Source organism: Gobius niger, assembly GCF_951799975.1.
Source record: "Gobius niger genome assembly, chromosome: 8".
Taxonomy (NCBI): Eukaryota; Metazoa; Chordata; class Actinopteri; order Gobiiformes; family Gobiidae; genus Gobius; species Gobius niger.
Genome location: NC_136859.1, coordinates 27112035 through 27139975, shown reverse-complemented (window position 1 = coordinate 27139975; position 27941 = coordinate 27112035). Strand labels below are relative to the sequence as shown.

The 27941-nt window shown below is 39.7% G+C and overlaps 3 protein-coding genes across 5 annotated transcripts; all 3 read left to right on the top strand.

Moving 5' to 3' along the window:
- Window positions 1-635: 635 nt before the first annotated feature.
- inpp5b (inositol polyphosphate-5-phosphatase B) lies at window positions 636-12917 on the top strand. Of its 3 annotated transcripts, XM_079561722.1 has the most exons (22): window positions 636-709; window positions 807-904; window positions 999-1028; window positions 1106-1216; window positions 2447-2590; window positions 6325-6415; window positions 6836-7006; window positions 8394-8495; window positions 8643-8757; window positions 9084-9200; window positions 9391-9578; window positions 9645-9756; window positions 9836-9945; window positions 10746-10881; window positions 10975-11085; window positions 11174-11339; window positions 11438-11673; window positions 11824-11925; window positions 12046-12130; window positions 12233-12360; window positions 12432-12543; window positions 12607-12917. In XM_079561722.1, the coding sequence occupies exons 2-22, from the start codon at window positions 832-834 to the stop codon at window positions 12717-12719; spliced, it is 2553 nt and encodes an 850-aa protein (XP_079417848.1). In that variant the 5' UTR covers window positions 636-709; window positions 807-831; the 3' UTR covers window positions 12720-12917. The 3 variants fall into 3 exon arrangements, with proteins under 3 accessions (XP_079417848.1, XP_079417849.1, XP_079417850.1); XM_079561723.1 differs by lacking the exons at window positions 636-709; window positions 807-904; window positions 999-1028; window positions 1106-1216 and adding an exon at window positions 1745-1891; XM_079561724.1 differs by lacking the exons at window positions 636-709; window positions 807-904; window positions 999-1028; window positions 1106-1216; window positions 2447-2590 and adding an exon at window positions 3452-3566 and having other exon boundaries at window positions 12607-12916.
- A 197-nt stretch (window positions 12918-13114) lies between these two features.
- On the top strand, window positions 13115-21857 carry mtf1 (metal-regulatory transcription factor 1). Its single transcript, XM_079560985.1, has 11 exons — window positions 13115-13190; window positions 14088-14599; window positions 15368-15606; window positions 16227-16358; window positions 17584-17657; window positions 17724-17857; window positions 17930-18007; window positions 18088-18178; window positions 18253-18773; window positions 18846-18915; window positions 19058-21857. The coding sequence occupies exons 2-11, from the start codon at window positions 14150-14152 to the stop codon at window positions 19468-19470; spliced, it is 2202 nt and encodes a 733-aa protein (XP_079417111.1). The 5' UTR covers window positions 13115-13190; window positions 14088-14149; the 3' UTR covers window positions 19471-21857.
- Window positions 21858-22829: 972 nt separating this feature from the next.
- Window positions 22830-26922, top strand: yrdc (yrdC N(6)-threonylcarbamoyltransferase domain containing). Its single transcript, XM_079561195.1, has 6 exons — window positions 22830-23079; window positions 24632-24827; window positions 25234-25348; window positions 25427-25546; window positions 25630-25760; window positions 26341-26922. The coding sequence occupies exons 1-6, from the start codon at window positions 22884-22886 to the stop codon at window positions 26408-26410; spliced, it is 828 nt and encodes a 275-aa protein (XP_079417321.1). The 5' UTR covers window positions 22830-22883; the 3' UTR covers window positions 26411-26922.
- Window positions 26923-27941: the final 1019 nt, after the last annotated feature.

Sequence of the window (27941 nt, the reverse complement as noted above, 5' to 3'; positions counted from 1 at the left end):
AATATTATAAAAAAACTTTTCAATTTTAGTCTAGTTTTAGTCGACTAAAATGAAGACTAATTTAGTCGACTTATATTTATAATATTCATTATAATCATATTTAATCGTGGTCCTCGACTTCATGGAGCTGCTCCCACATGAATAAAGCCTAGACCTGTTCATTTGGCAGTGAATTTAAATGATATGAGGCTCTTTCAGACTGTCAATAGCAGTTTGGATGATTTTAGTCTCTCTCTTTTCATTTTTATTTAGTCTTATTTTAGTCGACTAAAATATCTGGACATTTTAGTCATGGTTTTAGTCTCATGAGAAAGTTTTAATTTAGTTTTAGTCCAATTTGAGTCGGCAAAAATATCACTTTGACTAAAATTATGACTAAATATTTTAGTCGATGAAATTAACACTGGTGTGGAGAATTTAGAGAATTTGAACTCTACTGTATGGACAATTAGTAAAGTGTATGTAGCTATGCATTAGTTAAGAGTCACAGACTTCTTGTGCATCCTCTTGATTTCTAAAAATAAATAAATAAATGTGTTTAGCCTGTTTTTTTCAACATTTAGGTTTTTGTTCACACATGCAAAGCTACTAAATGCTTTGAAATGTGTTGATCTCTTAACTGTCAACATGCCGTCCAGTGCAATATCCTCTGTGATGACACGACTGAGAGTAGACTGCTGGGGCTGGTCGACTCTTCAAAGGAATATGCGTGAGTATTTCATCTAAAAGCCTCCGAATGAAGTTTGCTCTAGACTTGATGTTGCATTTATTGGCATATTTTCTATTTTCTATTTCATATTTTGCAGAATCTTTCTTTACACCCATAAGAGAATGGCCATCACGGCTGAGGATGTCACGTTGGAGGACATCATTCCCATCTCCACTGACTTTGCTGTTGTGGAAGGTATTGTGTTTATTCATGTTGAAGGAGGCCTAAGTAGCACCCCGAAACTATTGCTAATTTGCCTTGTGCTTTTTTTTTTTTTTTTTTTTTTAAGTTTCATCACCTGAGGAACTTGCTGTTGTTGGTAAGTAGCTTGTTGTAAGCCATCTCAATGCAAAGAAATTGAGCTTAGATGTGTAAGTATGCTCTGTATTTGGACAGGTGCTGACACGAGAATAAGGATAAGCTTCCTCGAATATGAAATGGAGCTACGACTTCCTTTTGGGTCCCACTCACGCCTCTTCCTCAGTGAGGTCAACAGGGCCTGGAGTGGTATGTAGCTGACTATGATTTCTGAGCAGTAATCCACGAAATCGAAACACCATTACAACACAGAACTTTCTTCAGTTTTCACAACACTGTTAATAGAATATAGAAGGAACTTGGTGACCAAACTATCTCTTTTAGCCATCGGCAGGAAACCGGCTGAGCAAGTCAAGCAACGCCTGAAGCTTACACAATGACAAATAACTTTAAAATATTCACAGCTATTTAACCAATTTAAACATTCAGCATTGTTACTGGGGGTTTATTCAAGTGCAGTTTGAGATACAGTGCCATGCTATTTTTTTCTTCAGGTTGTCGTCATTACATTTTCTGGAGGCAACACATTGTGACAAGTGTAAAGCACAAAGGAAGGAGGAGTTTGAAGGTGTGTGTAGGTAGTGTCAGCGTCACAGCAAACATTTGCAAATAGGAAATGAAAGAAAGACTTAGGGAGAATGTCTCAGACGATTTTTGTATTTATTATTCTTTCATTTATTTTTTAGACCGTTGATTAGGAATGTCCAACAGGTCTTTTTGTTCATTATGCTCCACCAAAGTTTGGATACAAATTAATATGTTGCTCCATAATGAGCAACAGAAAGTCCTAGTGAGTTACACAGAAGATGGAACGTTCAAGTAAGCTGTCTGTTGTCAAAAACAAGAGCGTGAAAAAGATTCAAGGTAGGACGAGGACACTAAATATTATGTATCTTTGACTGCTTGTATTTCTGTAACCCAGCTTTGAACCAATGTTGAACATGTAGTCTTCAAGACCATTACAGACATTAGCATATGGACAAATATTTTAAAGGAAACTCTAAGCTTTCTGTTAAAACATCTTTTAAAGGTGTCAATGCAACTATAGAATTGAGAGCAGGACATAAACATATGGTGGGGAAATAAAAGTATTTGGTCAGTTCCCCATAGACTTTCTATTGGATTTTGGCCAAAGACTTTTTTTCCCCACTGTATATTATACAGTAATACATAGGCTATAGATTTGTTCTTAAATCAAAAAGCATCTCAAAAGTATCTATCTTTGTTGCTCTAAGGCCACTGTACTGTATGTTTGAAAATTGCTTTCCTGTTTTCACATTGCTGGGATTCTTGTTATGCGTTATTTCTTGTGGTAAGAAACCATATTGCTGATTAGAAACATTTGAACTTGCAGTCACTTACTTGCTTTTTTCCCACTGCCAATATTAATGATTGCCATCCACGTGTATCCTTTTGTAGATGTCTGCAAGACCACTGCCCAGGTGCCCAAGTTTGAGTGGCTTGAGAAATATCAGAAATCCACCAAAGGGCAAGGAAGTGTCACCAATGCGTTTGCTCCAATTGGCTCAAAGATGGCAAGACTCAGTCAAAGGAAGAAATCTGGTGAGTAAACTTGTTTTGTTTTTTTCAAAGCACCTTATCAGTAAAGTTGAAAATAAGTAGCCTAATAAAGTGTAATTAATGTTTAATCAAAAATACGATGGCATACTAGCATACCAAATCAACACAATATTCTATTCATGTATAAGGATGGGGGAAAAAAACAGAAACATAAAAAGTAGAAGTGAGCAAAAGTAAAATTGGTCAACCAGAAAAGTGTACTATATTAGGCCTAACTTTCCTTAAAGGAGCTATACCTGATTTCTTTTCTAGTTGTGGAATGAAATGTGTCTTGTCTTCCTTTAGCATATTGTAAACTCAGGCATTTGTGGGGAAAACACTGTAGATCTAATTTTAAAGCATTTGTATCAATTTCATGAACTTGGAGGCTAGTTTTCTTGCATTCGTGTGAAAGTGACCCTGAAAAGTGACCCTGCAAGTATGAAATGTGCCTATGAACATGTCCCTGTTAAGAATTGGGATGCTACAGATACGTTAGGAAGATTAGGGACGAGTTTGTGCCCCACCAACATTTCAATTTAGTGGCTTCCTCTTTCATTGTGTGAAATGAAAAAAAAATCAGGTACAGGGCCTTTAAATGAGATTTCACTTTATTGATTATTACAAGGTTGGCAAACTTAGCTTCATAAAGTTGCCTGTAGTCAAAAATTCAACATTGTCGTCAAACTGCCAATAAACTGACTGCTCTTTCTAGATTGCTTTGCTCTTTTTTTTTTTTTATTACTCTTTGCTAGAGTCCCTTATCTTTTACAGAGAGGGCCATGTCATGTGTGTGTGGGAGCGCGTGCGTGCCTGTATGTGTGTGTATGTGTATGTGTGTGTGTATGTGTGTGTGTATGTGTGTAAACCCCTCCCATCACAACAATGTGAGCATGGGCAAATCTCATACACAGTGGACATTGCACAGATCATGATAGGGAGCGGTGCGGGGAGATGTCTGGAGCGGTGAAACACACTGGTACGAACCTTATTCTAGCATTTTGAGATGTTTAGCGCCTGTACGGGTTTGTTCAGCCCGTGATACATCATTTTGGCTCAGGATGCTGCCACTAGTTGTACCACTTTAGCTGCTGCCGGCTAATGCTAACTAAGCTAATTTAGCTCGAGAGGTAACAATAATAACGGGGGAAAGATACAACGATCATGGTCATAGTTGTTTGACATATTCGAGCTATTCGGCTGTCGTGATAGTTGTTTCTTCTGGCTGGTGTTGATTCATTGTTGTTATGGATGTGTGGTTTAATGCTAGCCATTCCTGGCTAATGATGGTACTGTGCCCATATAAAGCTCGCTTTCGGCACACCTGTTGCAAGGCCAATGCTCCCTTATGCAGAGCTGCACTTTCATTTATTGCACTGTTTGTAATCTGCAGTTGTAAATAATATGCATCCCATTTCTGAATAATCTGAACAAAGGTGTGTTTGCTTTTTGTAGCCTACTCCCTTGAACATGATAAAGATTCAGTTCAGCAAAAATGTAGGTCACCCACTGTTATACCTTCTGATATTTATTTATCATAACAGACAGAGCAGGGATCGCACGTTTTATTGATAACATTCTGAACTGATATTGGGTAGAACCTGGGCTGCCCTTTGTGCACAAGACGTTTTTGACTGTCTGTACACTCTTCATAATGTGTGCAGACCTGTGGTAAACCACAGATGTATACAAAGATAAACAATATGCACAGTGTTAGCACTATACATCCCCACTGGCTTTATCTTAAGCTCATTACATGGTTAGGAATGCTTTGAAGGATATAAGCTGCTCTCTTTCTCTACCTCCATGATTCATTGTTATTTGCTTGTGAAAGTTGGAGTAGAAGTGATAACAGTGAGTCTATAGTGACAAAGCATTTCAGTTTGATCATGCTGTAAACAGATACTTTGTTACTTTACCTATTTACCTACCTACTTTACCTGTTTGTGGGGCTGCATAATTTCGAAAACAATATGAAATTGCATTTTTGCTTAATTTCTTCTGACAAGTGACTGGATTTAGATTAAATTTAAAAAAACATATATCAAAGTTAAGATTTTGTTCACAGTACTCATTTTCAGAATGTTTTGGTCCATTAATATTGAGCAACAAGACTGAAATATGAACTGCAAAATTATTACATGAACATGCATTTTAGAACCGGTTTGCAGAGGTCTAAACTACATGGTCATCGTTTTTAATACATAATATGATCCCATGGAAACCAAATGTTTTGTTTTGCAGATGATATTGTACTGAATTGCTGTGTTTGCGATCTGCTATTTGTAATCGTTTAAGTTGTGATTACAATTCATATATGTGATAAACTGGACGGCCCTAGCTTTCATTTGTTCAATTTCCTCTTCTCCTCTTCTCAACAGTCGACTCTGTTTACCGCCGTGCAGCAAGAAACGGTGTCCATGCTGTCGTACTCCACACTCTGCTATTAAACCCAGCTACTTAGAATTCACAAACTGCAACCTACTGCAAAGGGCACTCACAGGCAAACAACAGTCGCCTCTGGGGCTCTATCTCTGCAAATTAATGAAGTTCCCCTTGTGCAAAGTTTGTTTTTAAATTTAACTGTCATCTTTGTGGCATTTGTCACAGAACTGGTGCATGTAGACCACAACTTTGCAGCTTCCGCTTTACGTATCATCACACTTAACATGTTTGACTCATGAGAAATTGCACAAGACAAAAGTCAATACTAAGAAACCTACGTTGCTGACAGTTATATTGGTCCATGGCTTTGACCGTCCTGTTATTATGGACACAATTCAAAATGACCTAAATGGCTTCACCAGATAAAGTCAAAGCCACATGGTTAGATGACTCATTCTCATGCATGCTGTGAGTTACTGTATGTATGGGGTGGCTGCACAACAAGGCCTGTCACGACAACAAATTTGAAGTTCGATACATTGTGGCAGGAAAGTATCGTGATAAATGATATTATTGACTCGATAGTGGATACCGTCTCTCTCAGGCATTAAAAAGACAGTAAACCTTTGTTCTAAAAGTGCATAATCATATCCGAAAATGCCACACAAGCTGCAATAAATATGAAATATAACGCAACTCAATTTACTTAAGTTAAAAATCAAAGTTTTGCGAAGAAAAAATACGGTGGAAATGCTCATAACGATAAATATCGAGCCCAAAAATATATTGTTTTTCTGTTATTTATTGAACGATAAGTCGATATAGTAATTATCGTGACAACCTTAGACCGAACCACCAAATAAAATTTACTACTGTCTAACTTGAACTTACAACCTTCTAGTCAGGCCCTCTCCTTGTTGAGCTAGACTGGCGATATGATGATGATACATTATACTATACAGTCTAACTACTGAATATTATTGGACATTATTTTCAAATGTACTTGATATTTCGCAGTATAAGGTAGTTTGATTGTATTTTGCTACATTTTGCACGCAACATTTGTCATTTTATCAATTAATCTGAGTTTTTCCAACAAGCAAGATACCGTAACCTACTTTGATGATCACTTTTAAATGAAATTGAAGCACCACTTGACGACTGAGATGAGGGGAAATAGCCCGATAGTACTGCGCATGCACATGCAGCATTATGCAGCTCTACTCAACACACATTTGCTTTGACAAGACACCTGACAAATCGTCCCATGTTCATTGTGTAACTGCTCAATCAACATTAAGAAATTGTATTGTTCCTTGTGTATCTTTAACCATTGTTTTGTGTCTTAACAGGGAAAACCTCTGACCAAAAGGGAGCTGTAGAAAAAGAAAAGGCTTCCAACGGTGATCTACAGACTTCCAAAACATCTTCAAGCCAAGAGAGGTACTAAGAAGACTTTCCAAAAAGTGTACCTGAAAGTTTATGTCACAGACTATGCGCTATATACAGTAGAACGTAAAGTGCTTTGAGTTGGTATTTAGTTACAAGCCACAGCACATTCCTGGAAGATTTACAGTGATCAAAGAAATCTAAGACTGGTCTTGGATTTCTCCTCCCCTACTGCCCTCCATTCTTTATCGACCAAACAGAAATAGCTCGGCCTCGGCTGCTGTTGATCAGCTGCACATCAAGGTGTTTCACTGGAGCGGCCGCTATGGCTCCTGAAAGGGCTCTCTTTTGCCGTGTTCTCACAGCGAAGGAGGGTGCCACTAATGGGCCGCTGCTTTTATTTGGAAAGGGGTGTTTTTACCTACTCTCCTCTGCGATCATGCCTGACTGTTTTTTCTCCTTTGCCATGTGCAGTCTGGGCGTCTCCAGTCGGGAGGACCGGGATGACCTGGTGCGCTCCTCCAGCCACACGCCGTCAAACAAAGCTCAGATTCTGGCCATGCCTCAGTTCGGCCTGCGCGACAACCTCATCCGCTGTGAGCTGCTGAAGAATGAGGACCTGTATACCTACCTGGAGGACTTCAGGTACTGTGGCTTAGCATAGAGACATTGCCGACAAATAAGCTGTGTGGAGTAAATAAGTTTGACGACCACACATCTAAAGCTAAAGAACTGTTTATAGACTAAATAGAGGCCATTAGTGGCATTTCAAACTGAAGAGAAAAGCGCAAAACCAAGGCACTCTTCCCACATCATAATTCTCTATTTACTTTTTCTAATAAGCCTTTATTGTGCTGGGTTGTTATATATTAACATCTTTTAAAACATAATGCTGGTTTCTTCCACACAAATCGGCTCTAACAAGCCTTTGTTAAGAAATTAGTCTTAACAAAAAACAAAACCTCAAAATTTGTCTTGTGCCCTTTAAATTCTCAACACTAAAGTTGAGCACAGGCAAAAAATAGGTCATATTATTTATTACCGCTGTGAGCGAGATATGTCCCTAACTGCATTTGGTAAATTGTACTTTTATACAAAACACATTTTTGAATATTGATTAGATAATGCATATTGATTGCACAGCAATAGACAGGTGACCTTATTTGCCTTTCTCACAACTGAAACATTTCTGGAAAGCTGCATTTGTACGTGTCCAAATCCACTGTACTGACATATTTTAAATCGAAGAAATGTTACGTAAAAGAATGAGTCAACATCTGTGGGTTTACTTTTCTGTGTTGCTAGATCTGTCCTAAATTCAACTCATCTGTCTCATGTCTTAAGAAAAAAGAAATCAACTCAACACAGTACGAAATTCTGTTCAATATTACAGAAAGTAATAGAACTGTTATTCTCAAGTGTTTAAATTACAAATTGTTTTAGAGAAATGCCTCATCTGCACTGCCCTCTGCTGGTGCAATCCATGAATTGTTGTCCTTTTGCTATAAGGCATACTACTATTTAATATTTGTATTGCAAGTTATTACTTACACATATTTGTCTTTAATCAGAATTGTCTTTGGAATGTTACATTTGGAAATGGGTTTAAGTACTTATATGGCTTTCGGATGGGGTGTTTCCCACGAGTACCCAGTGCCCAGCCTTTCCCTGGAGACTGAAAGCAGGGGCAAATTGGAGCTCTAATTTGTCCTTGGGTGTGAGTCATCGTGCGTTTGTGCCATATTTTTGGATAGTGGCAACATCTGATTGGTGTCTTCCTGTGTTTTGCTGCTAAGAGCACTGGGTAATGGCTTGTCCTGGGCTAACCTCCTTTCAAGAAATAAATAGATCTAACATTGATGTGCACAATGTTGCAAGATCCAGTCAATTGTGCTATTAAAACTGACCTGTTTGCTTATCCTATTTTTTGTAAAACAATTAGTAAAAAAAACACACTTTACTCTCGATTTGCAGGTTTATTTGTTTTTGTTTGTGTGGATCCGACTGATTTGTTTTTCTTTGCTTCTTCCAGCTTTTTCCTTGGCACATACAATGTGAATGGACAAACCCCAAAGGAAAGCCTCAGTCCCTGGCTCAGCTCGACTGCTGATCCGCCAGACATTTATTGTGTCGGGTAAATTACATCAAATACTCAATTACTCATACTCATTTTCCTGATTCGGAACACACTTTGCTTATCATCAGAACAGCTTCTAGAAATCAACGGGCACTGTTTATTTTAGGGCTGTAAAGTCAATCAATGTGTTTTCCTCTGTTACAGATTTCAAGAGCTGGACCTCAGCAAAGAGGCTTTCTTCTTCAGTGACACCCCTAAAGAACTGGAGTGGACAAAGGCAGTGACCGAGGGGCTGCACCCAGAGGCCAAGTATGCTTTAGTAAGAAAGCGCCTTTTCTTATTCAGACTTTGGCTCCAAATGTTTCTCATTCATATTCACATTTGTTGGTTTTCCGTTGCAAGTAATGGTTGGATTTTTAGATTTACATATTGTTTTTGTAAAGATGCCAAGTCAGTGTTATTACTTCCTCTTTTGTCCTCTGCAATGTGAAATAGGCCACATGAAAGAAATGATTGAAACCTCTTTCCTACCACTGCACAAACATGCTTCAGACCTTCACATTATAAAGTTCTGTAGTTCAGCTGGATATTTCCAGATTTAGGTTATCCTGGGTGATTGAAAATCTTTGTTTTGACCCTCCACAGGTGAAGTTGGTGCGCTTGGTGGGCATTATGCTTCTCTTCTACATTAAGAAGGAACATGCAGAGTTTATCTCGGACATTGAGGCTGAGACGGTGGGAACCGGCATCATGGGGCGAATGGTAAAAGCCATTTTGACTTATTTTCAGTAAATCGATATATGCATAGGCTTTGGGTCAGCAGTTCCCAACCTTTTACTTTTTAATTAGCTCAAATATTTTCTCTGACCTGACTCTGACCCACCGCAATCAGCTTCACACAAGAGTGATGAGACGTTGATGATAATTTAACTTGATTTGATCTTCTTTACAGGGGAACAAGGGCGCTGTGGCAATCCGGTTCCACTTCCACAACTCTGATATCTGCGTGGTCAACTGTCACCTCGCCGCCCACACGGAGGAGTTCGAACGACGTAATCAGGACTTCAAGGATATTTGCAGCCGCCTCCAGTTTCGACAACTCGACCCCACGCAGCCTGCTCTTACAATCATGAAGCATGAGTAGGTTTCTTTTATTGTGTGCTTTTCACATTTCCGATTAATTGATAAATGTGCATCCTTTGCCAGTGTGATTTTGTGGATCGGGGATCTGAACTACAGGATAAGTGACCTTGATGTCGAAAACGTGAAGGATCTAATCGGCAAGAAAGACTTTGAAGCGCTGCACAGTTATGACCAGGTATATCTACATAACATGATCATCCACAGTTTGTCTGTTGTCGCTGCGGAGACACTGAGAGGCTCTTTTCCCCTCACAGCTGAGGCGGCAAATCGATGAGGAAGCTGTATTTGTTGGCTTTGATGAGGGCGAGCTCAACTTTCAGCCCACCTACAAGTACGACACTGGCTCCGACTTGTGGGATACAAGGTAATGCTATATGAGACTTGGCCCATTAAAGTGTACTTTACAGCACAGTTATAGCGTGTTGTTAGAGTGGAAACAGAGTGGTACCTAAAAGTGTATAACATGGTAATGACAAGGAATTGGAACTCACACCCATTTTATTTCACAAGGTAATATGACCAATCCTAATCCAGTATAAAGTCTGTAAATTACTAGAAAACTTTGTTGGTATTTTTTGGGTGCTGCATTCTCCGGAGTATAAGTCGCACCTGCCTTGACAACTACCTGGGCATGGAGGCGTAACTGCACCGTTGACAAGCCTCTCCCGGCAGCATGTTTTTCAAGCACCCAGCTGTGGCCATCTAGCTTTTAGCCCGCGATTAGCAGTAAGAGTAACTTCCGCTTTTCGCCAGTTCCTCACAAGTTTCTCGCTCACTCCAAACTTTCTGCTGCTCGATTACCGTGTTTTAAATCTTCAGTGGTACAGGAGTAGCAGATACTGGCACATAAGCCTAGAGCGTCCTCTAGCAGCTGTCAGTATGAAAACAACAACGATGTGAAATTATATATTTTGTTATATAAGTCGCATATGACTATAAGTTGCACCCCCCGCCAAACTATGAAATAAAGTGTGACTTATAGTCCGGAAAATACGTTAATAATAAAGGGTTGCAAAATGCATTATTCCCTGTTATCCCTAGTTACTATGCTATTTTCATACTCTTGCCAGGTTACTATTGTGCTGTAAAGTTAAATTCAAATTAGACATTTTTTTTATGGCAATCCCAGTTGTGTGTCTGAAATACTATCTCTCCTGTCCGCAGCGAGAAGTGTCGCGCGCCAGCGTGGTGTGACCGAATCTTGTGGAAAGGGAAGAACGTGACCCAAAAACATTACAAAAGTCACATGGCACTTAAGACCAGCGACCACAAACCAGTCAGCTCTTTGCTAATAATAGGGGTAAATCACTTTGTTAATCATATATTTTAATTTACTTTTCAATGCAGCAACATCAAACCTGAAATGTGATTCTAAACATGAACATACCTACAGATAAAACGAGTAAATGCAGAATCCTACAAGAAAACATTTGAAGAGATTGTTCGAAATATAGACAAAATGGAGAATGAATGCATTCCGTCTGTGACGCTGTCAAAGCGTGAGGTAAATGCATATTATCTGGCCACGGACTTAAACATACCTATTATTTGTATATTGCAAAATGTGTTAATGCCTTGTTTGTTTTTCTTAGTTCCACTTCAAAGATGTAAAGTTTATGCAGCACCAGGCAGAAACACTGAGCATTTTCAATGATGGGCAGGTCCCATGTCAGTTTGAGTTCATCCCAAAGCCTAATGAAACAACGTACTGCAAACCGTGGCTCACCGCAAACCCTCCAAAAGGTTTTATTGCTCAGGGTAAGTTGTTGACCTTCTGCTTGTGGGCTGCTTCTCCTCCTAATCATTTAAATTAGAATAAAACCAGAGAAGTGTTTATTCATTCTTTTGTATTTTAGGCGGCGTCGTGGAAATCGACCTTGAAGTTTTTGTAAACCGCATGACAGCTCCTGAACTGAATTCGGGAAAGCAGGAGATTGAGGACATTCTAGTGCTTCATCTAGAAAGGGGCAAGGACTACTTCATCTCTGTGACAGGGAACTATCTGCCAAGCTGCTATGGCACTTCTATAAATTCACTGTGTCAAATAAGGGAGCCCATTCAAGACATGCCTCAGGAAATTCTTCATAATAAGGTGAGTTAAGTGGACTACTCTGAAAGCTGTGATCATCAGAGTAAGTTTACTGATCCCCCCCAGGGCGAATTGTACATTTGGGAAAATGGGCACATGCAAGTTTTCATATTGACATAAAATGTTTCTTTGTTTTGTTCTCTCTTCAAACAGTTGAACATGCAAGAAACTGAAAGTTCAGGTGAAAAGCCTCTTGACATTCCTAAAGAACTGTGGATGATGGTTGATCACTTGTTCCGCAATGCAATTAAACAGGTAACGGGATAATTGGAAACAAACTTCAATCTTCAATTGACTGAAATGTATTCTATAACATGTATATCGTCTCGCATGTAAACTAAAATGACAAACCTTTGACCGTCTATTTTTCTATAGGAAGAAATTTTCCAACAGCCTGGGCTCCGCATCGAATTTGCCGAAATAAGGGATTGTCTTGACACAGGAATGCCAGATTCTTTGCGTATCCTTTTTCTCTATTTAAACCCTGTTATATCAAAACTACAAAGATTGCTTTATTAAGCAAAATGTATCTTCGCTGTATTCTTTAACAAGTGCCACTCAGCGGGAAGTAACCACTCAGTAGCAGAAGCCTTGCTTCTCTTCCTCGATGCCCTGCCAGAGCCGGTTGTCCCCTACTCTTTTTACCTGCAGTGCCTAGAATGCTGCTCTAATTCCAGTCAGTGTGTGAAGGTGTGCTACAAAAATGTCACTTATGCTGCTCTTATGATGTTTTCTTTTGCTTAAATATATTATATTTCTAGGTTATTTCCATGCTACCTCAGTGCCATCAGAATGTGTTCAACTATATAGCTGCCTTTCTTCGTGAATTGTTGAAGAACTCTGCTCAAAATCGATTAGATGTCAACATTTTGAGTAAGAATTGCACAATTAAGTAATTTGACAATGAACCACACTAACTGTATTTTATCATTTTAGCTACTATATTTGCCTCTTTGATTCTTCGTTCATCAACAAAGCAAGATCTTACAGAAAAGCGCAAGACTCAGGAGTTTTTTCAACACTTCTTAGTGCATGGCTCGTCCCAGTAGACCGAGGCTGTGCCCGTTGTGCTGAAGAACACTAACTGAAGTCCAGTATTTTTAACATGGCATTTTTTCCATGTTTATTTGATGGCTATTAGTGTAATTGTAACTGTAATTTATAAGATATATCTGAACCATTACTTATTCCACATTGATTTTAAATCACTGAGTAGTGCAGTCTCTAGTTAAACAAATATTTTTATTGTATTTTTTATTTAAAAAGAAAAAAAAGATCATTTGTATTTTAATGTTTCACATTTCAGTAAAATGTTTTTCATAAAATACTTAAAAAAAAAAAACAACAACAACAAAGAAACATGTGTCCGTGTTTTATATATAAAAAGTGTCGTGAATGTTTACCTTCCCATAATCCATCTCGAGTCGAATGGCATTCCGCTCGTGACGTAGCGCAGGGAGGAGTTCAGAGGAAAGTGCTCAACATCCGAAGCAGCGGAGTGCGCTTCGTTTTTCTCACAGGTAAACAAGATTGTCAGCGGCTCTGAGATGTAACATGTGTTTTGTCCGCTTCTTCTGGTCAACAAAGATCAAATACCTGTTCGTTGTTTAGACGGAACTTGATTGTCGACTCTAAACTAGCCAGACGTACTAGCTTCTTTTTGCTAACTGTGAGCTAACTAGCAGCGTTTTGCATGTGCACGAAAATAAGTGTTTTGGACTCAACATTACTTTGTCCCAACTTGTAAGTAATAAATCAGCTTTGATTTTTAATTCGTCAACACGTGGAACATTGAAATTGATGACATATTTACTCTTTTGATGGCTGAAGTCGAGCACTGATGCGTTTAAATCAAACGGACTGCTGTTTGACATTTGTAGCAAGCTAGCGATATAGCTTATCTTTTTGAGGAGCAGAGCTATGTTTCAAGTAAATGAATTGCAAATGTATGAATATAGAATGTTTATAGCATCCGTGTGAGTTATTGGGTAAATATGCCTACCTTTCGTGAACTATTAGCCTATATCGACTGTTTTCGTGCGATCAGTTCATGTTAATATCTGAGGTTCACACAAGCTATTGCGTATTCGTTTCTGTATAGGATTTATTCCCATTGGGATTGTGTCATTCACTGAAAATGCGGTAGATATGTGGGTAAGAGAATGTAGAGGGAAAGCAACAAAAATCTTATTCAGTCACATGATCATTGATGCCTCTGTGTATGGGGTGCAGTCCCTCCACACCATGAAAGGTTTACCTAAATTACCAGTTCAGTCTAACTTACTGCTACTAAGTTGAAACAACGGGACTTGCATTTAAACGAGAAGCCAAAGCAAATGACCAATACAATGTTATGGCTTTGCATTTAGTGAAATGTGCTGTAAATGACAATGTGTCATTTGTGTCCCCTCATTTAGGATTGTAAGCTCAAGTGTGTGAGTGTGAGGTCCTACTGGGAGAACGGCGTGCATCAGGGACAATGAGTGAGAATGACCCTCGTACGGAGGCGTCAATGTACTTTGAGGTGGAGGTGGGTCGTCTGGAGCGGGAAGAGGAGGAAGAAGACAAAGATGATGACCTGATTGTTGAGCCCTCCTCATCCTCTGGCCGGGTGTACGACCGCACCACAGTGCTCATAGAGCGAGACCCTATCCGGCTGGACGAGGAGGGGGAAGAGGAGGGTCACTGTGGAGGAGATGAAGATGGCATCACCTTCCTCACTGAAGTAGAGGCCGATGGAGATGAAGAGGATGGAACCCTGGCCTTTATGGTTGACGCCGAAGCCATGTCACAGGGTTATGTGCACCATACCATTTCTCCAGACCAAATCCAGTTCACCATTAACCCTGGCTCCACTCCCATGCCACGCAATATTGAAGGGGCCACTCTGACACTGCACTCCGAGTGTCCAGAGACCAAGCTAAGAGAGGTAAGAAAAACCAAGTGTTCTACTTCTCTATGTTTGTCTGTTTTACACAAGTGTTTTCAAGTCCATAAAGAACATATTTATAAGGATATGATGAGACATTCATTACAGCTTTCATTACAGCTGGAACAGAGCAGGTAGTGCCCCTTTTAAAAAACATTGGACCTATTTGGACAGAGCATTGTTTCCTGTATGCTTTGTTTGAATTAATTTGTTTTTATTGCTGTGTTTTTTGAACACATGGTTGAAGTTAGCACAGTCAGCAGTTTACTGAAAAAACAGCGGTAGAGAAAGTTCACAACCACAGGCTTCCTCTTTGTCGTTTGGTGTGTTGCACAAGGTAGTGACGCTTCACAAAGAGGGGATCGTATGTATTCACTAAACTTCAGTGTTTTGAGTGTGTGTGAACGGAACAGAGACCCTCACTGCCACTTGTTCTACTAATATAAAACAGATGCTGTGGAGATTGATATCTTGACATGACAGTACATGGTAATAAAGCTGAAGCTTCCGACTATTAAATGAAGGTGTTGAATTGGTTTAGTCATTGCTTTTATCCATATACTGTATGTGCTGTTGAGAGTGAGTCACTGTTCAGACTCATCTGAAGAGGCTCGCTGACTCAGACAGTCACTGCAACAGAGTTAACACTTGTGATAATATTGTTTGTGTTTCTGTTGCTGTAGTTTATGCTGATTACAGACAGAGATACTAAATATGTTTTTAAATTGGCAGCGTAAAGTCTGATGTGAGCTAATCTCATGTGTCCAGGTGAAGCGGTACCAGTGCATGTTTGGGGGCTGCACCCGGACGTACAGCACGGCGGGGAACCTCCGCACCCACCAGAAGACACACCGAGGAGAGTACACATTTGTGTGTAACCAGCAGGGCTGTGGAAAGGCCTTCCTCACCTCCTATAGCCTAAAGATCCATGTCCGTGTTCACACCAAGGAGAAGCCCTTCGAGTGTGATGTGCAGGGCTGTGAAAAGGCCTTCAACACTCTCTACAGGTAATCAGAATCAGAATCATTTTTATTGCCATGGTTTGAGAACAGGTTCTCAAACTAGGAATTTTTCTCGGTGCAGACGTGCAACAGAAAACATATAACACAGAATCTAGATAAAAATAAGCTATGCAACTTTAAACTATAAGGCTATAGGGGGCATGCATAAGAATATTAAATAAATAACATAAATGATAAAAGGTAAAATATGGTAAGAAGACAACAATTGACATAGTACAACGGCGGGATTGTATTTACAGATGTGTTGGTGTATAAAGTGATAAAGTGATATAAAGTGATAAAGTGATAAAGTGATAGCAGCTGATCTTAGTGTGGACACACCACGCAGTGCAACAGTAAAAACTCACTCATCTGTGTTTCATTTTCTGATTTGACAATGAAACATCCAGATATGATTTGATTCTACCAATCTGCCAATTTAGTGAGATTGTTATATTGTGCTTTTTTCCTCAAGATACTGAGTCAATGCAGTGAGATACTAGCCCTATTATTTGGCTCTCGCACGTCAGACACACCTCAGACAGGAGCTTTTACTGCCACTACTTACGATTCTTTACTCACTTGTTTATGATAAATGCACCTTTCCTCCTCTGTTGCTTCTGCAGACTAAAAGCACACCAGAGACTTCACACAGGCAAGACATTTAACTGTGAATCGGAGGGATGCACAAAGTACTTTACGACACTCAGCGACTTGAGAAAGCACATTCGCACACACACAGGGGAGAAGCCATTCCGGTGAGTATTTCCATTGGTCCGTCAGTGTCGTGATACTTAAACACTAATTACTTGGCAGGGCTGAAACAACTAATTTATTAATCGCCAACTAATCGATCCAACTATTTTAGTCATCAAATAAGGATTTTCTGGAATATAAACCGACTCGGGCAGAGCAAGAATGAAAATGTAGTATTTTTGATTATATTAAATGTAGGGTGCGCAAGTTTTTGTTATTATTTCCTAAACATGACCTCTTTGTGTCCCAGATCCGAGGAAAAACATGTTCAAACGAATTACAGATTTTACTGATAACAATATGAGCGATTGCGATGTCGTCACGATCGAGGCTTTGGTAGGCAACCTGAATGTACTGAATAAACAACAGTTCTATGATTGGCTAAACAATGCTATCGAACGGAACATTTCTTCCCTTGCGCTGTAAGTGATCTGTGATTTAAAATAAACCGTGCAACACGCCTGGATGTATCAGCTGCTTGCCTACCAAAACACCCAGTAAAATTACAGGAAATAAACAACAGCCATCGCCCCTATTGTAATGTTGATTTATTCCTAGTTATTTAACATGATGTAAAAGTTGTTTATACATTTTTTGTTTTGGTTCACAAGACCATTATCTAATCAGATAGCCGAATCATTCATTTAGTTTATTAATTTATTTGACTGGGACAGTGCATATAAATGAACAAACAACTAGTGCTGTAAATTTGCCGGATTTAGCTCAAGGCTATTTTCCATCCGCAGTCCCATGAGGAATGAGGCTCTCACTTGGTTGCCAGATCCTATTGCTAAAACCAGTTTGGAAATTATCATAAAGGCACCTTCTCCTGCTTCCACAATCAAGTATAAATTAGTGTTAGTGCAGGCCCCCAAGAGTTAAGGCGCAGTAACTTGAACTTTTAAATGAGGAATAGAATGTAGTCTAGTGTTGTAAGATTGTGAGGCTTGTGCAGGTTCAGTTGTAATTGTAGTACCTTTTCAAACCACCAAGAGCGTCCTACAAACACTATCCTATGTTAGCTCTATCAAGATGCCCTTGAGAGGCGTCAATTTAACTTCATGTGGTTAAAGGTTTATACAAACAACAGATTTCGCTCACTTTTCGAAGCTGAACGATTAATCAATTAGTTAATCAATTACCAAAATAATTGTTGGTGCAGCCCTAGTCTTTAGACGCATCATTTGTGAAGAATGCACCATGCTCATGCTCCTCTCTTTACCCAAGGTGTGATCATGATGGCTGTGGGAAGGCATTTGCAGCAAGTCATCATCTCAAAACCCATGTACGGACCCACACAGGTATTTGTAAAAACATTGCTTTGTTTTTTTCTTGAACACAAACACATAATTGTTTTATAATTGCAGGTGAAAAACCTTTTAACTGCCCCAGCGATGGTTGTGAAAAAACATTCAGCAGCCAGTACAGTTTGAAGAGTCATATCCGTGGTCATGACAAAGGACAGCCGTTCAGTGGCAGCCTCAGTCACTCACACTCTGAAGTCAGTTTATTGGAGCACCTCTTATTTTCTGTCACAAAAGCAAAGAAAATATTTGTTATTTTGTGCTTGCAGGATGCAAATCATTCACTGTGCCTCAGTGACCTAAGCCTCATCTCAACAGACTCAGAGCTACGAGAGAACTTAAATAATGTAAGGTTTGTCTTTCTCTTTAAACATGTATCTCATTGCTGATAAAAGTAACATTAGGTTTCTTTTTATCTTATTAATAGGAACTCAACAATGTCACTCCAATAAAAATCTTTGAGCTCATGTTCCAGAGTCCAGAGAACAGTGTCAGTCATGACGATGCACATCCGTGTGGTGAGTACCCTGTTTCAAAGCCCACAGACTTATTAAAGTCTAATACAACTGTTTAACCCTATCTCCTCCATCAGAATCCATACCTGAGGCGTTCAGCACAGAGCCCTCAGCCCAGCCGGCCGTCAGTGATGCCTCGTCTGTTGCTTTCTCCCCGACCTGCACTTCGTCCTGCTCCACGACGACCGTGTGCACACCGGCCCCAGCACCTGTCACCGTTTGTTCTGCACAGACGAGTCCTTACATTCAAATCAAACCACAAATTTCAGATGTGCCTGCTCAGACGACTGCTTCAAACCTTGCCAACCAGCAGTATGTGACGCTACAGCCCACATTCCTGCAGCCCGAGAATACTGTCCCCACCCCTCAGCCAGCTTCAGAACTCACAACAACAGCAGCCAGTACAACAGGGGCCCTGCCAGTTCCTTTGGCGACCAACCCTATCCCCAATACTGGGCCTCCTATGGGTCCTGCTCAAGCAGGCATCACTATAGCTCCCAGTCAAAACCTGCTGCCGCCCAGTCTGGTTATGTCCGACCAAAACCTTCAGTGGATCCTCAGCAGTGCTGCCAACAGTCAGCAGAACCCAGAGCAAGCAGTGAGTAGCACAGCCATTGCTATCTTATGACAAAATATTGTTTTGCTTTAAAAACACTGCATTGTCTTGCAGCAACACCAAGGAGGTCCAAAAGTGGAGAAAGTGTTCTTCACTACTGCAATACCAGTGGGTGGTAATGCTGGTGAGTCAAATGTGCTATTTCAATGCATGGGTTTCTCAAAGACACTTAAACTTCAGGTTGACTTGGTTAGTCCTTGTTGCAAAGTTTAATTTGACCCATTGTTCTTGCTGTTTACTTTTGGTCTTTCCTTGTTCTGTTACAGGCAGCTCAGTTCAGCAGATTGGCCTGAGTCTACCAGTTATCATCATCAAACAGGAGGAATCGTGCCAGTGTCAGTGTGCCTGTCGAGACTCTGCTAAGGACAAAAGTGTAAAGAATGTGTCCCCTGTGTCCGCTCCCGCTCCGCAGCCGCCCGCCGAGTGCCCCCCTGCAGAGCCCCCACAGCCGCCTCTCTCCTCTTCCTGCTGCCTGCCTGCATCAGCATCAGATGCTGCTGTAGCTGCCTCGTCCTCTGTGTCCACTGAAGTGCGTGCCAGTGCTACATCAGCTGATAGTTTGGCTAACATGGATGTGTCAGACTACTTGTCCCTCCATAGCCCTGACACGGCTGCCAACCTGGAGGCCCTGCTGCTGGTGGCTGATGACATGAACATGTCTGCTGATGGTAATCCTTAAAGCAGCTGCCTGCTTCATGAGTTCTGTTGCTCCCACTCATCTGTGGGCTTCCTTTACATCCCCAGACATTCTCCTCGGTGACGCCCCCTCTTTTCCCTGTGCAGTGTGCCGCATACAGCTGTGTCTGCAGTGCATTCTGTTCTCTATAGCCTTGTGATATTCATGCAAACTGAATAGTTTCTGTTTTCTCACTGCAATGTTTTAGAATTGCTTGAGATTTTTTTACAATGCTTATTAATGCAGAGGGGAAAGTAACAAAAAACTTAACATGAAAGTGTACATAAACTCCTTTTTATTTTATAATATAATTTTGGTGTTGTCAAAGCACTGATTAGGAATTCCATTTTCCTGTAAAGCCTAAGTAGAAACAAAACATTTCTATGTATCTTCGTACTGTAAATCAAGTTTTTTTTTGTATAGCCCAATATAGCAGGAGTTGTGATATTGTGCTATACAAACTGTACTGTGGATCCTTGCAATTGTTAAGCTGGTATGCAACTGTACTGAATGCACTGTATGTTGTAGGATTGTAAAAAGTACATCGAACATTCAGAGGGTTTGGCAACTCTTGCCTTTTGAGATTTGATATTGGACCATAAAATGTGACATATACTTGTGCTCTGTGTTAGATGGTATTCTAATCAGATGAACCTGTGATTACCGCTGCCTGTCTTTTTTAAGTGAAAATGATCTGATCATTCAGAAATTGCCTAACTTAATGCTAATTTAAAATGTGTTAATTTATTTGATTAATTCTTTCATTTATGCTAGTAATAGTGTTATTTTCAAATGGCAGAAAATCTATTAATTTATTTCAAATTTGTTGTTTTGTTCTGTGTTTGTTACTGATTATTTTTTCTTACTGTTTTGAGTTGCTGAAAGCGAGTTTGTTGAAGAAGCATCTATAGACTTGGAGTACAATCCACATTGAAAAACACAGTCCACATCCTCCTGTGTCCAGGGCCACAGCCCTCTCAGGGATGCATTGGTCATCTCCAATACTGTTCCCCCACAGTAGTTACTTCTCCACACGCCCTACTCTTGCAGTAGCCCTATGTTTTGCTGCACTCTTCCCTGTTTGTTGCACACTAACTTGCTAAGAGAGAAATCGGAAAGCTTGTTAGCTTGCATGCAGCACCACTACAGACTTTTGTAAAACTGCTGTATAGTAGCATTTAAAATTGTGTCCTGGTGACCATGTAAATAGAGTACATTTTAGTGTATACATATTTGAGAAACTTGTAGATAATTGTAGGATTTGTATTTTTGTATAGACCTTTAAATTACTTGTTTGAGTTCGGAGCTCACATACCCTCCCCTGGCCCCTGATCGTTGCATCTCCCTCTCGGTTTGGCTGAGTGTTTGCTGGCCTTACAGCAACAAAATTAATTTAACATTTTGAACTTCTTGAGTCGTGATGAGAGTGGAGTCCTTTATAGAGCTACATGGCCTTAACAGAACTGTTCTTTGAGCCGTTTTGCCTTGGACAGTCTCTGCTTCAGACTTGCCACCAACATCCCATGAAAGCCACCACACCACAAGTCTCAGGCCATCCATTTTAACTGCTCATAACACACATGATAAACGTAATGGGACTTGAGTACATTGGAGTGTAAATGTAAAGGATTCACTCTAACCTGAAATGCATGAACTTGATCTATGTCAGATTACAAATTTAACCCATAGATTATGTCTGTAGATTTACTGCCATACATTAACCTACACATGCTTTCATTTGAAAACTATGCAATTAAAGAGTGGCATTCAGTGTGTAAACTGCCATTTACGATATTTCCTTAAATGCTTTTTAATTTCATTTTTGTTTTATGCAGGATATCAGTGGCAGAAGTTGCCTTTCCAGTGCATTTACTGTGTTTGATTATCCATTTTCAAGTATTATGTGTGGTTTGATTTTTTTTTTTTCCCATCAAGTACTGTTCCCATGTATGTTGCACCAGTTATCCTTTGTGCTATTTTGCCTCCAACATATAAATACATCCTACTTATTTGAAGGAGTTTTTGGCAATTGAATGATTCTGTTTTAAGAATTGTATCAGGTAACAGGCATTGTTAAGACTATACCAGTCATCTCAAATGTGTGGGTTACAACTGAATACTGGAAGTTTCAGCTGTCGGCGTTTGTTTCTGAAGAGTTGTGGGACTTGCAGCCGGAGCTTTTCTGGAATTTACCCGAGCTGGTTATTTCAGCCAGTGCGACATTTGTTTGAACAAAGCTTTCAAACAAATGTCGTTACGCCCAAAGAGTGAGGAATTGTTATGGATCTGTATTTTTTAAAGAATGTATATTATGAAGATGTTTGCTTATGCTTGTTTCGTATAAAGTTATATACTAAATAACTTTCTGAATGGAGAGCAATATACTAATAATAAAACCTTATCACTGACATGGATTTCCCATTTTTATTAATAGTTCATTTAAAAAAAACATACATGTATATCAAGTCACTTCTGTAATGGTAAGGTCACATCCTGAAGAGATTTCTTCTGTAAAACAAAACCCATTAAAAGTTGATATAATGATGAACAAAGCGACCACCAACTTACAACAATTATCTGTTCCAAATTGCTGAAGTCATCCAGGATTTTCTGGCATAACTTTATTCTGTCAGAAAAAGTCCAAAGTTTGCTCTCAACATCATCAAGCTTCTACAGACACAAGACACATGTTTGTGAGTTACAAGATAGTGATGTAATGTGCACCGTCTCTTAGAAAAAACCTGTTGTAGTTGAGAAATTTCATCATCAGCAACAGGGTCAGGGACGTCCTTGAGATCCTTAACTGAGGAGAAAGAAAACAGATTAAATATGAATAATTTAAATGTAGAAATTGTAATATACATACCTGTTTCTGAGGTCATTTTTGTAAAGCTTCGTCTGTATTGTCGTCTGCCTTTTTCAACAGGTGGACTGAATTGGTCTAATTGAGCCTAGTTGTTCAACCTGAGGTATGAGGACTCCTGGGGGTGTGCCATCTCTTAAAAAAAAAAAAAAAAACAAAAAAAAAAAAAAAACGGTTAAGTCTTGAAACAGGTAGATTTTACAAATGTCAGAGGCAAATTTTATCACTTAAAAAAAAATGTTTTTGTAGGTTGATTTTGAACATATAGATCTATGCTGAAAACAAAAGTACAATACGTTTCCTGTTAGAATATTCACATTGTAAATGATACGGCCAGCATATAAAAATCTCATTAAAAAAAATGTAAAATGCATAAAGTCACAGCGTGTTTCTTTTTTATTATTATTTTTTTTTATTTTTTTATTTATTTCTGCAGCGTGTTTCGTTTCGTCGGTCCCTTTAAGAGCAGCGACGTCATTGTTTGTGGGCGGAACCCGGAACAACGTGGTGTTTCATCAGATCCACACCGATCCGCACGCTCCCGGGAGATGAAATGACATGTCTGTCCGCGCATCTCCGCATCTACAGAGCTGTCGTTGATTTTTCCGCACTTCGAGGCACTCACGGTTTAGCTGCAGCTCGTCGACAGGGACCAGACATGTGCAAGGAGCTCAAAACCAAAGTGCTGCGACTGTTACCGCAGACCTCCAATGGCCCGACCGTACAGCAGCAGCGCGACAGCCGCTCAGGTCAGCACTGCCGCCGGGGTGGATCAAATCACCACCACCCGCCATCTATCCTGTGTGGTTTTGACAGTGTGCCTTAATCCTGTCGTCAAATTAATACTATGCTTGCATCAAAGTAAGGGAATGTGCCCTTTTCTTCCACATTACGTTTGGCAGAGAGTGAGACTTTAAATCTATGGTAGAGACCCAGAGGTAGTGCGGCCAAAATATGTACTCACGTAAGAAGTACAAAACTACTTTTAACGTTTGTTTACTTTTGTTTTAAGCGTTACAGATTTGCACAGTGAGAGAAAACCCAAAAGTTTTAAGTTCTGATACTTTCATCCAAGGGCTGAACCTCAACATTATAGCCTAAAGTAAAGAACTATTTTCTGCAAATGCCAATGTTTTACATCAGTGGTTCCCAAGTGGCAGGGCTTCGGGGCCCACCATTACCCTCGGATGACAAGCCGAGGACCCAAATAATCATTTGTCATTATTTATCATATTGTATAAAATATTGTATTTTACACACAGGTTTTTGTTGAACAAGCAGTAGATTTCCCATTAAGACTGAAATTATGATCAAAACAACCCAATAACATTCCTTTAACAGACATAGTTAGTGTTTCTATGCACTTTCATATGGAAAACATTGAATAATAGTTCCCTATAGACTCACGACCCACTGAAAATGTTTCTGTGACCCACTTTTGGGTCCCGACCCACCAGTAGAGAATCACGGTTTAACATTATAAATGACCAAGCCGGATGTTCTGACAGGACATTTTTATAATACTCACACTATTTCTCTACTACTTTAACAGGTATTTGATCTCTTATTTGCACAATAATATTTCTCAAAATCATCTTGGGGGCCAGAGGTTCTGTGCTGGTGGACCAGATTTGGCCCCTGGGCCTGACGTTGCCTACCCCTGATTTATAGTATGACTCAAGTAAAATCATAAGTACAGAGTGATTTAACTACTCCAGGAAATGCTGTTATTTCACTACTTCAACAGTTAGGGGAGAGCAGAGTAGGTTGGGAGGCATCTTGGCAAAATGTTGAAATATAAATATAAAATAAATATAAAAGCCTTAGCAGCAAATCTAAGTCTCATGTGACCCAACCCTCCCCGCTCTCCCCGACTGAAGAAGTCTACATGCACTTGAGTGAATGTAACTGAGTACTACCCGCCTCTGGGTAGAACTAATAATCACCTTGACTCCCAAAACTGAACATTCCTGTTTGCCATGTTTAATGGACAAGCGTTAAGCCGACATCTATTCATGGTTTGATACATGTCAGGCAATAGGAATTGGCTTCCTATTTTATTATTCTTTTTTGGAGCAAAGCTTTAATTCACAATTGTATCAAAGCTGATCATTGTGGAGATTAAGAAAGTGGCTACTCTGTTTTATTCAGTAAATATTATTTTCCTATTTCTGTTTTTTGTTTTTGTACTTTCATTTTATCTCAACTCTGTCTTTGTTTCAAAATTCTTACCAAATGACTTATTTTGTCAGCGCCCTCATGATCTATTATGGTGTGTGTGTGCGCGCGTTTGAACTGCAGATGGTGCTGACGTCCTGGGACACACCATGAAGGCTCTGCAGGAGGGCCATGTGGTCGCCCTGCCCACTGACACCATCTACGGCCTGGCCTGTCTGGCTCAAAATTCTGAGGCAGTCAGCAAAATCTACGACATCAAAGGACGAAACGCACAGAAACCTCTTGCCATATGTGTAGGAGAAGTCCAAGACATTTATAAGTAAGTTGACTTCACAATATAATAACACATTATTGCAGTTTACTTGTTTTCTGTTCTGCTTAAGTGCTCAGATCTGTACTTCCTGGGTTTAATGGCATCATAGAGGGGTGCAATAATTGTTCACCACATTTTTCAAGCTCATAATCCATCACCGGACCCTTTCTGTGTTCACCAGTGCTGCATTAGACAAATTCAATGTTATTCAGACCAGTCTTTCACTCTTTAATGTTTTTCTTCACACAGACATTGTTTCAAGATGTAAATGTAAAATGAAAAATATAAATACTGAGCTATCGGGAAAACAGTTTCTAAGCCTTTATTATGCATGACATGTCCACTTTAAGGCTTGTACATTTGTAGTGAAGTGCCTTCGTTGACAGTACATCTTTGTCTCCGTTTCTCCCAGATACTGCAAAGTAAAAGTAAAAGAGGAGTTGTTGGGAGACCTTCTTCCTGGTCCAGTCACCTTGGTGTTTGAAAGAACTGACCTGCTCAATAAGGATCTTAACCCTTTCACTCCAGTGAGTTTACAAATAAGTACCTCTGTGCAAAAACAACGCTTTAATGCAGTAATGTAACTGATCATTTTGTGCCATTAGCTTGTAGGTGTCCGTATCCCAGACCACCCCTTCATGAGGCGCTTGTGCCAGATGTGTGGGGAGCCTCTCGCACTCACCAGCGCCAATATCAGTTCCAAAACCAGCACAGTAGAAGCACATGTGAGTAGCATTCTGGCTAAGGTGAACACAGAGCTGAGAATACGCTTAGGTTGCTCACTGCGAATTATGGCTTTTGTGTTCAGGAGTTCCAGGAGCTCTGGCCAAAGCTTGCAGTTGTGGTTGACGGGGGACCAATAGGTGATCAGAGCCGCCTCGGGTCAACTGTGGTTGACCTATCAGTCCTCGGCAAATATAGGATAATCAGACCAGGCTGGTAAGGACACACGCCAGATGTTTTCTGCTTTTTGGTGTTTGTTTTTTTGATTCTCTTTATTTAAAGTCTTAAAATTAACAAATGATTACTGCTTTTGGTGTTTAATCTCTGTTATTAATTTCCACAACAGCCTCCTATCATTTAGTACTTTTTTTAGATTTGGCATTTGTGTCACATAGCACACATTTCTTGTTGTAACCCTCTGCTTTGTGATAGAGACCCAATAACCATGCCTAATATTTACACACAAGTGGTTTCTCATTAAACAGAAAATGACAAGCTAGATTAGTGTTTACTTAGTTTGTGCTTGGGTTATTTTGCTACATTAACTTGCATAGAATAACGAGTGCTACCGATAGTTTTAGTGAAGTCTGACTGTGTTTGGTAGTAAGTTAAAGCCGTCACATGTTTGACTGAACTTGGAGTGGCTAGAGATTCACAAACTGGGGTTATGCACCTGTTCAGTACAGATATACCATATCTACAACAGTGACAGTCCCATGTGCACAAAGATTTTGCATCATGTTTGTATTTTTGCTTCGACAGAGAAAGCACTAACTGACAGTAATTGTGTTCACAGCGCATTTTCCTCGACACTTGACGTGCTGCGGGACAAATATGGACTATCAGAAGACTCAGCTGGACAATGACCTTAGACCTTGTGGTACCACATGCTGAGACGCACAACCAGCTCCATCCACGATCTCAGATGAGAACGATGGTAGGTTCATCATCACCGACCTAAGGAGCACTCCAGTCTTTAATCATCCGTTGGACCTCTTTATGAAAAAACTACAAGACATACTGTATATTTTATTATACATTATCATGGGGAAATATATTTAGCTTCACGGTGTACTTCATGGGAAATGTTGAGTTGCTGTTTTTACTGTTATACTGTTTTCTAATAATCTGGGTTTGCTGGTTTATTGATATAGCTGTGGTTGAATGCTACTGTCGATTCAACAAACCGCACAAAGATATACTGTACACTAGGGGAGTAACAATGCACTGTGCAAAAATACATCTGCCTGTCTCTGTCATTGGTTCTCCTACAGATGAACAGGCTCTAGTGAAAATTTAGGCTATTTTATTTCAAAACCAACATACTGTATTATTTATATTGCATTTGCTCCATGATTATAAATATAGTATCTTTTACTCGGCTTTTGATGGATTTTCCAGATGAAGACAATGACATATTGCTAAAACTTCCCAGCATGACCCATTTGTTTATTAATGGCTTAAATTAAATTATACAAAATTCTGAAATCCTACAGGTTTTAGTGTCTTTTAATGTATTTATTTTTTGTATTCGTGTGACAGAAAGTCATCTTGGGTCTCTTCCATTAACCATAGACACATTAGGTATCTAAAAACTTACTGACATGGTAATCAAGTTAAACAAAGGGTGGTAGCAGTAAATCCCATGAACGTACGGTAGTCTCATGCACAGGATTTTGAACTTTTTTTTTGTATACACTATTAAAGTGGCCATACATAATTTAAATCGTGCTGACTAATGTCTTTCTTGCTGAACACTGAATGGCAGCACTGCTATTTTGCGTGCTATTCATAACAATTGACCTTTTATATTCGTAATGTTTGATTAGGCATTTCCAGTAATGATGAGATATTAAAAAACAAGTGTTTAAAATTTATGTATGGTGTAAGAGGAGACAACAAAAGTTCTAAATCCTAATTTTTCAGCAAAGTGCTATAAAATGACTCAGACAAAGTCCGTCCTTTACTCAGTGGTGAATTTGTTCATTTTTAGCCACGCTCCACGAATAGCACAAACGGCAGAGGACTGAAAAATTGACTTTGCTTGAAGCAGAGGCTGCAGAATGAGTATTCAATGTTGGCCCCTGTTTTGCTCAAAGCTTGAGTATTCAATAAGATACAGAGAATCCATTCACTACATTTTAGCCATGGCTCTCAAATGGTGTAAAACGTACGTGTTGGTACAGACATCATTTTGCAAATATTCTCTTTCAATCCAGGAAGTTTTATATCATTTGGACACTGTAATCTACAGACATAGACTTTCAGGTTGAACCGCCATTGCTCTGCCCAATCCCGTCAGACCTTGGAAGCTAAGCAGGGAAGGGCCTGGTTGGTACTTGGATGGGAGACCGTTTAGTAACACCGGGAAGCCTAGCGAATGTAGTGTGTGAGTGA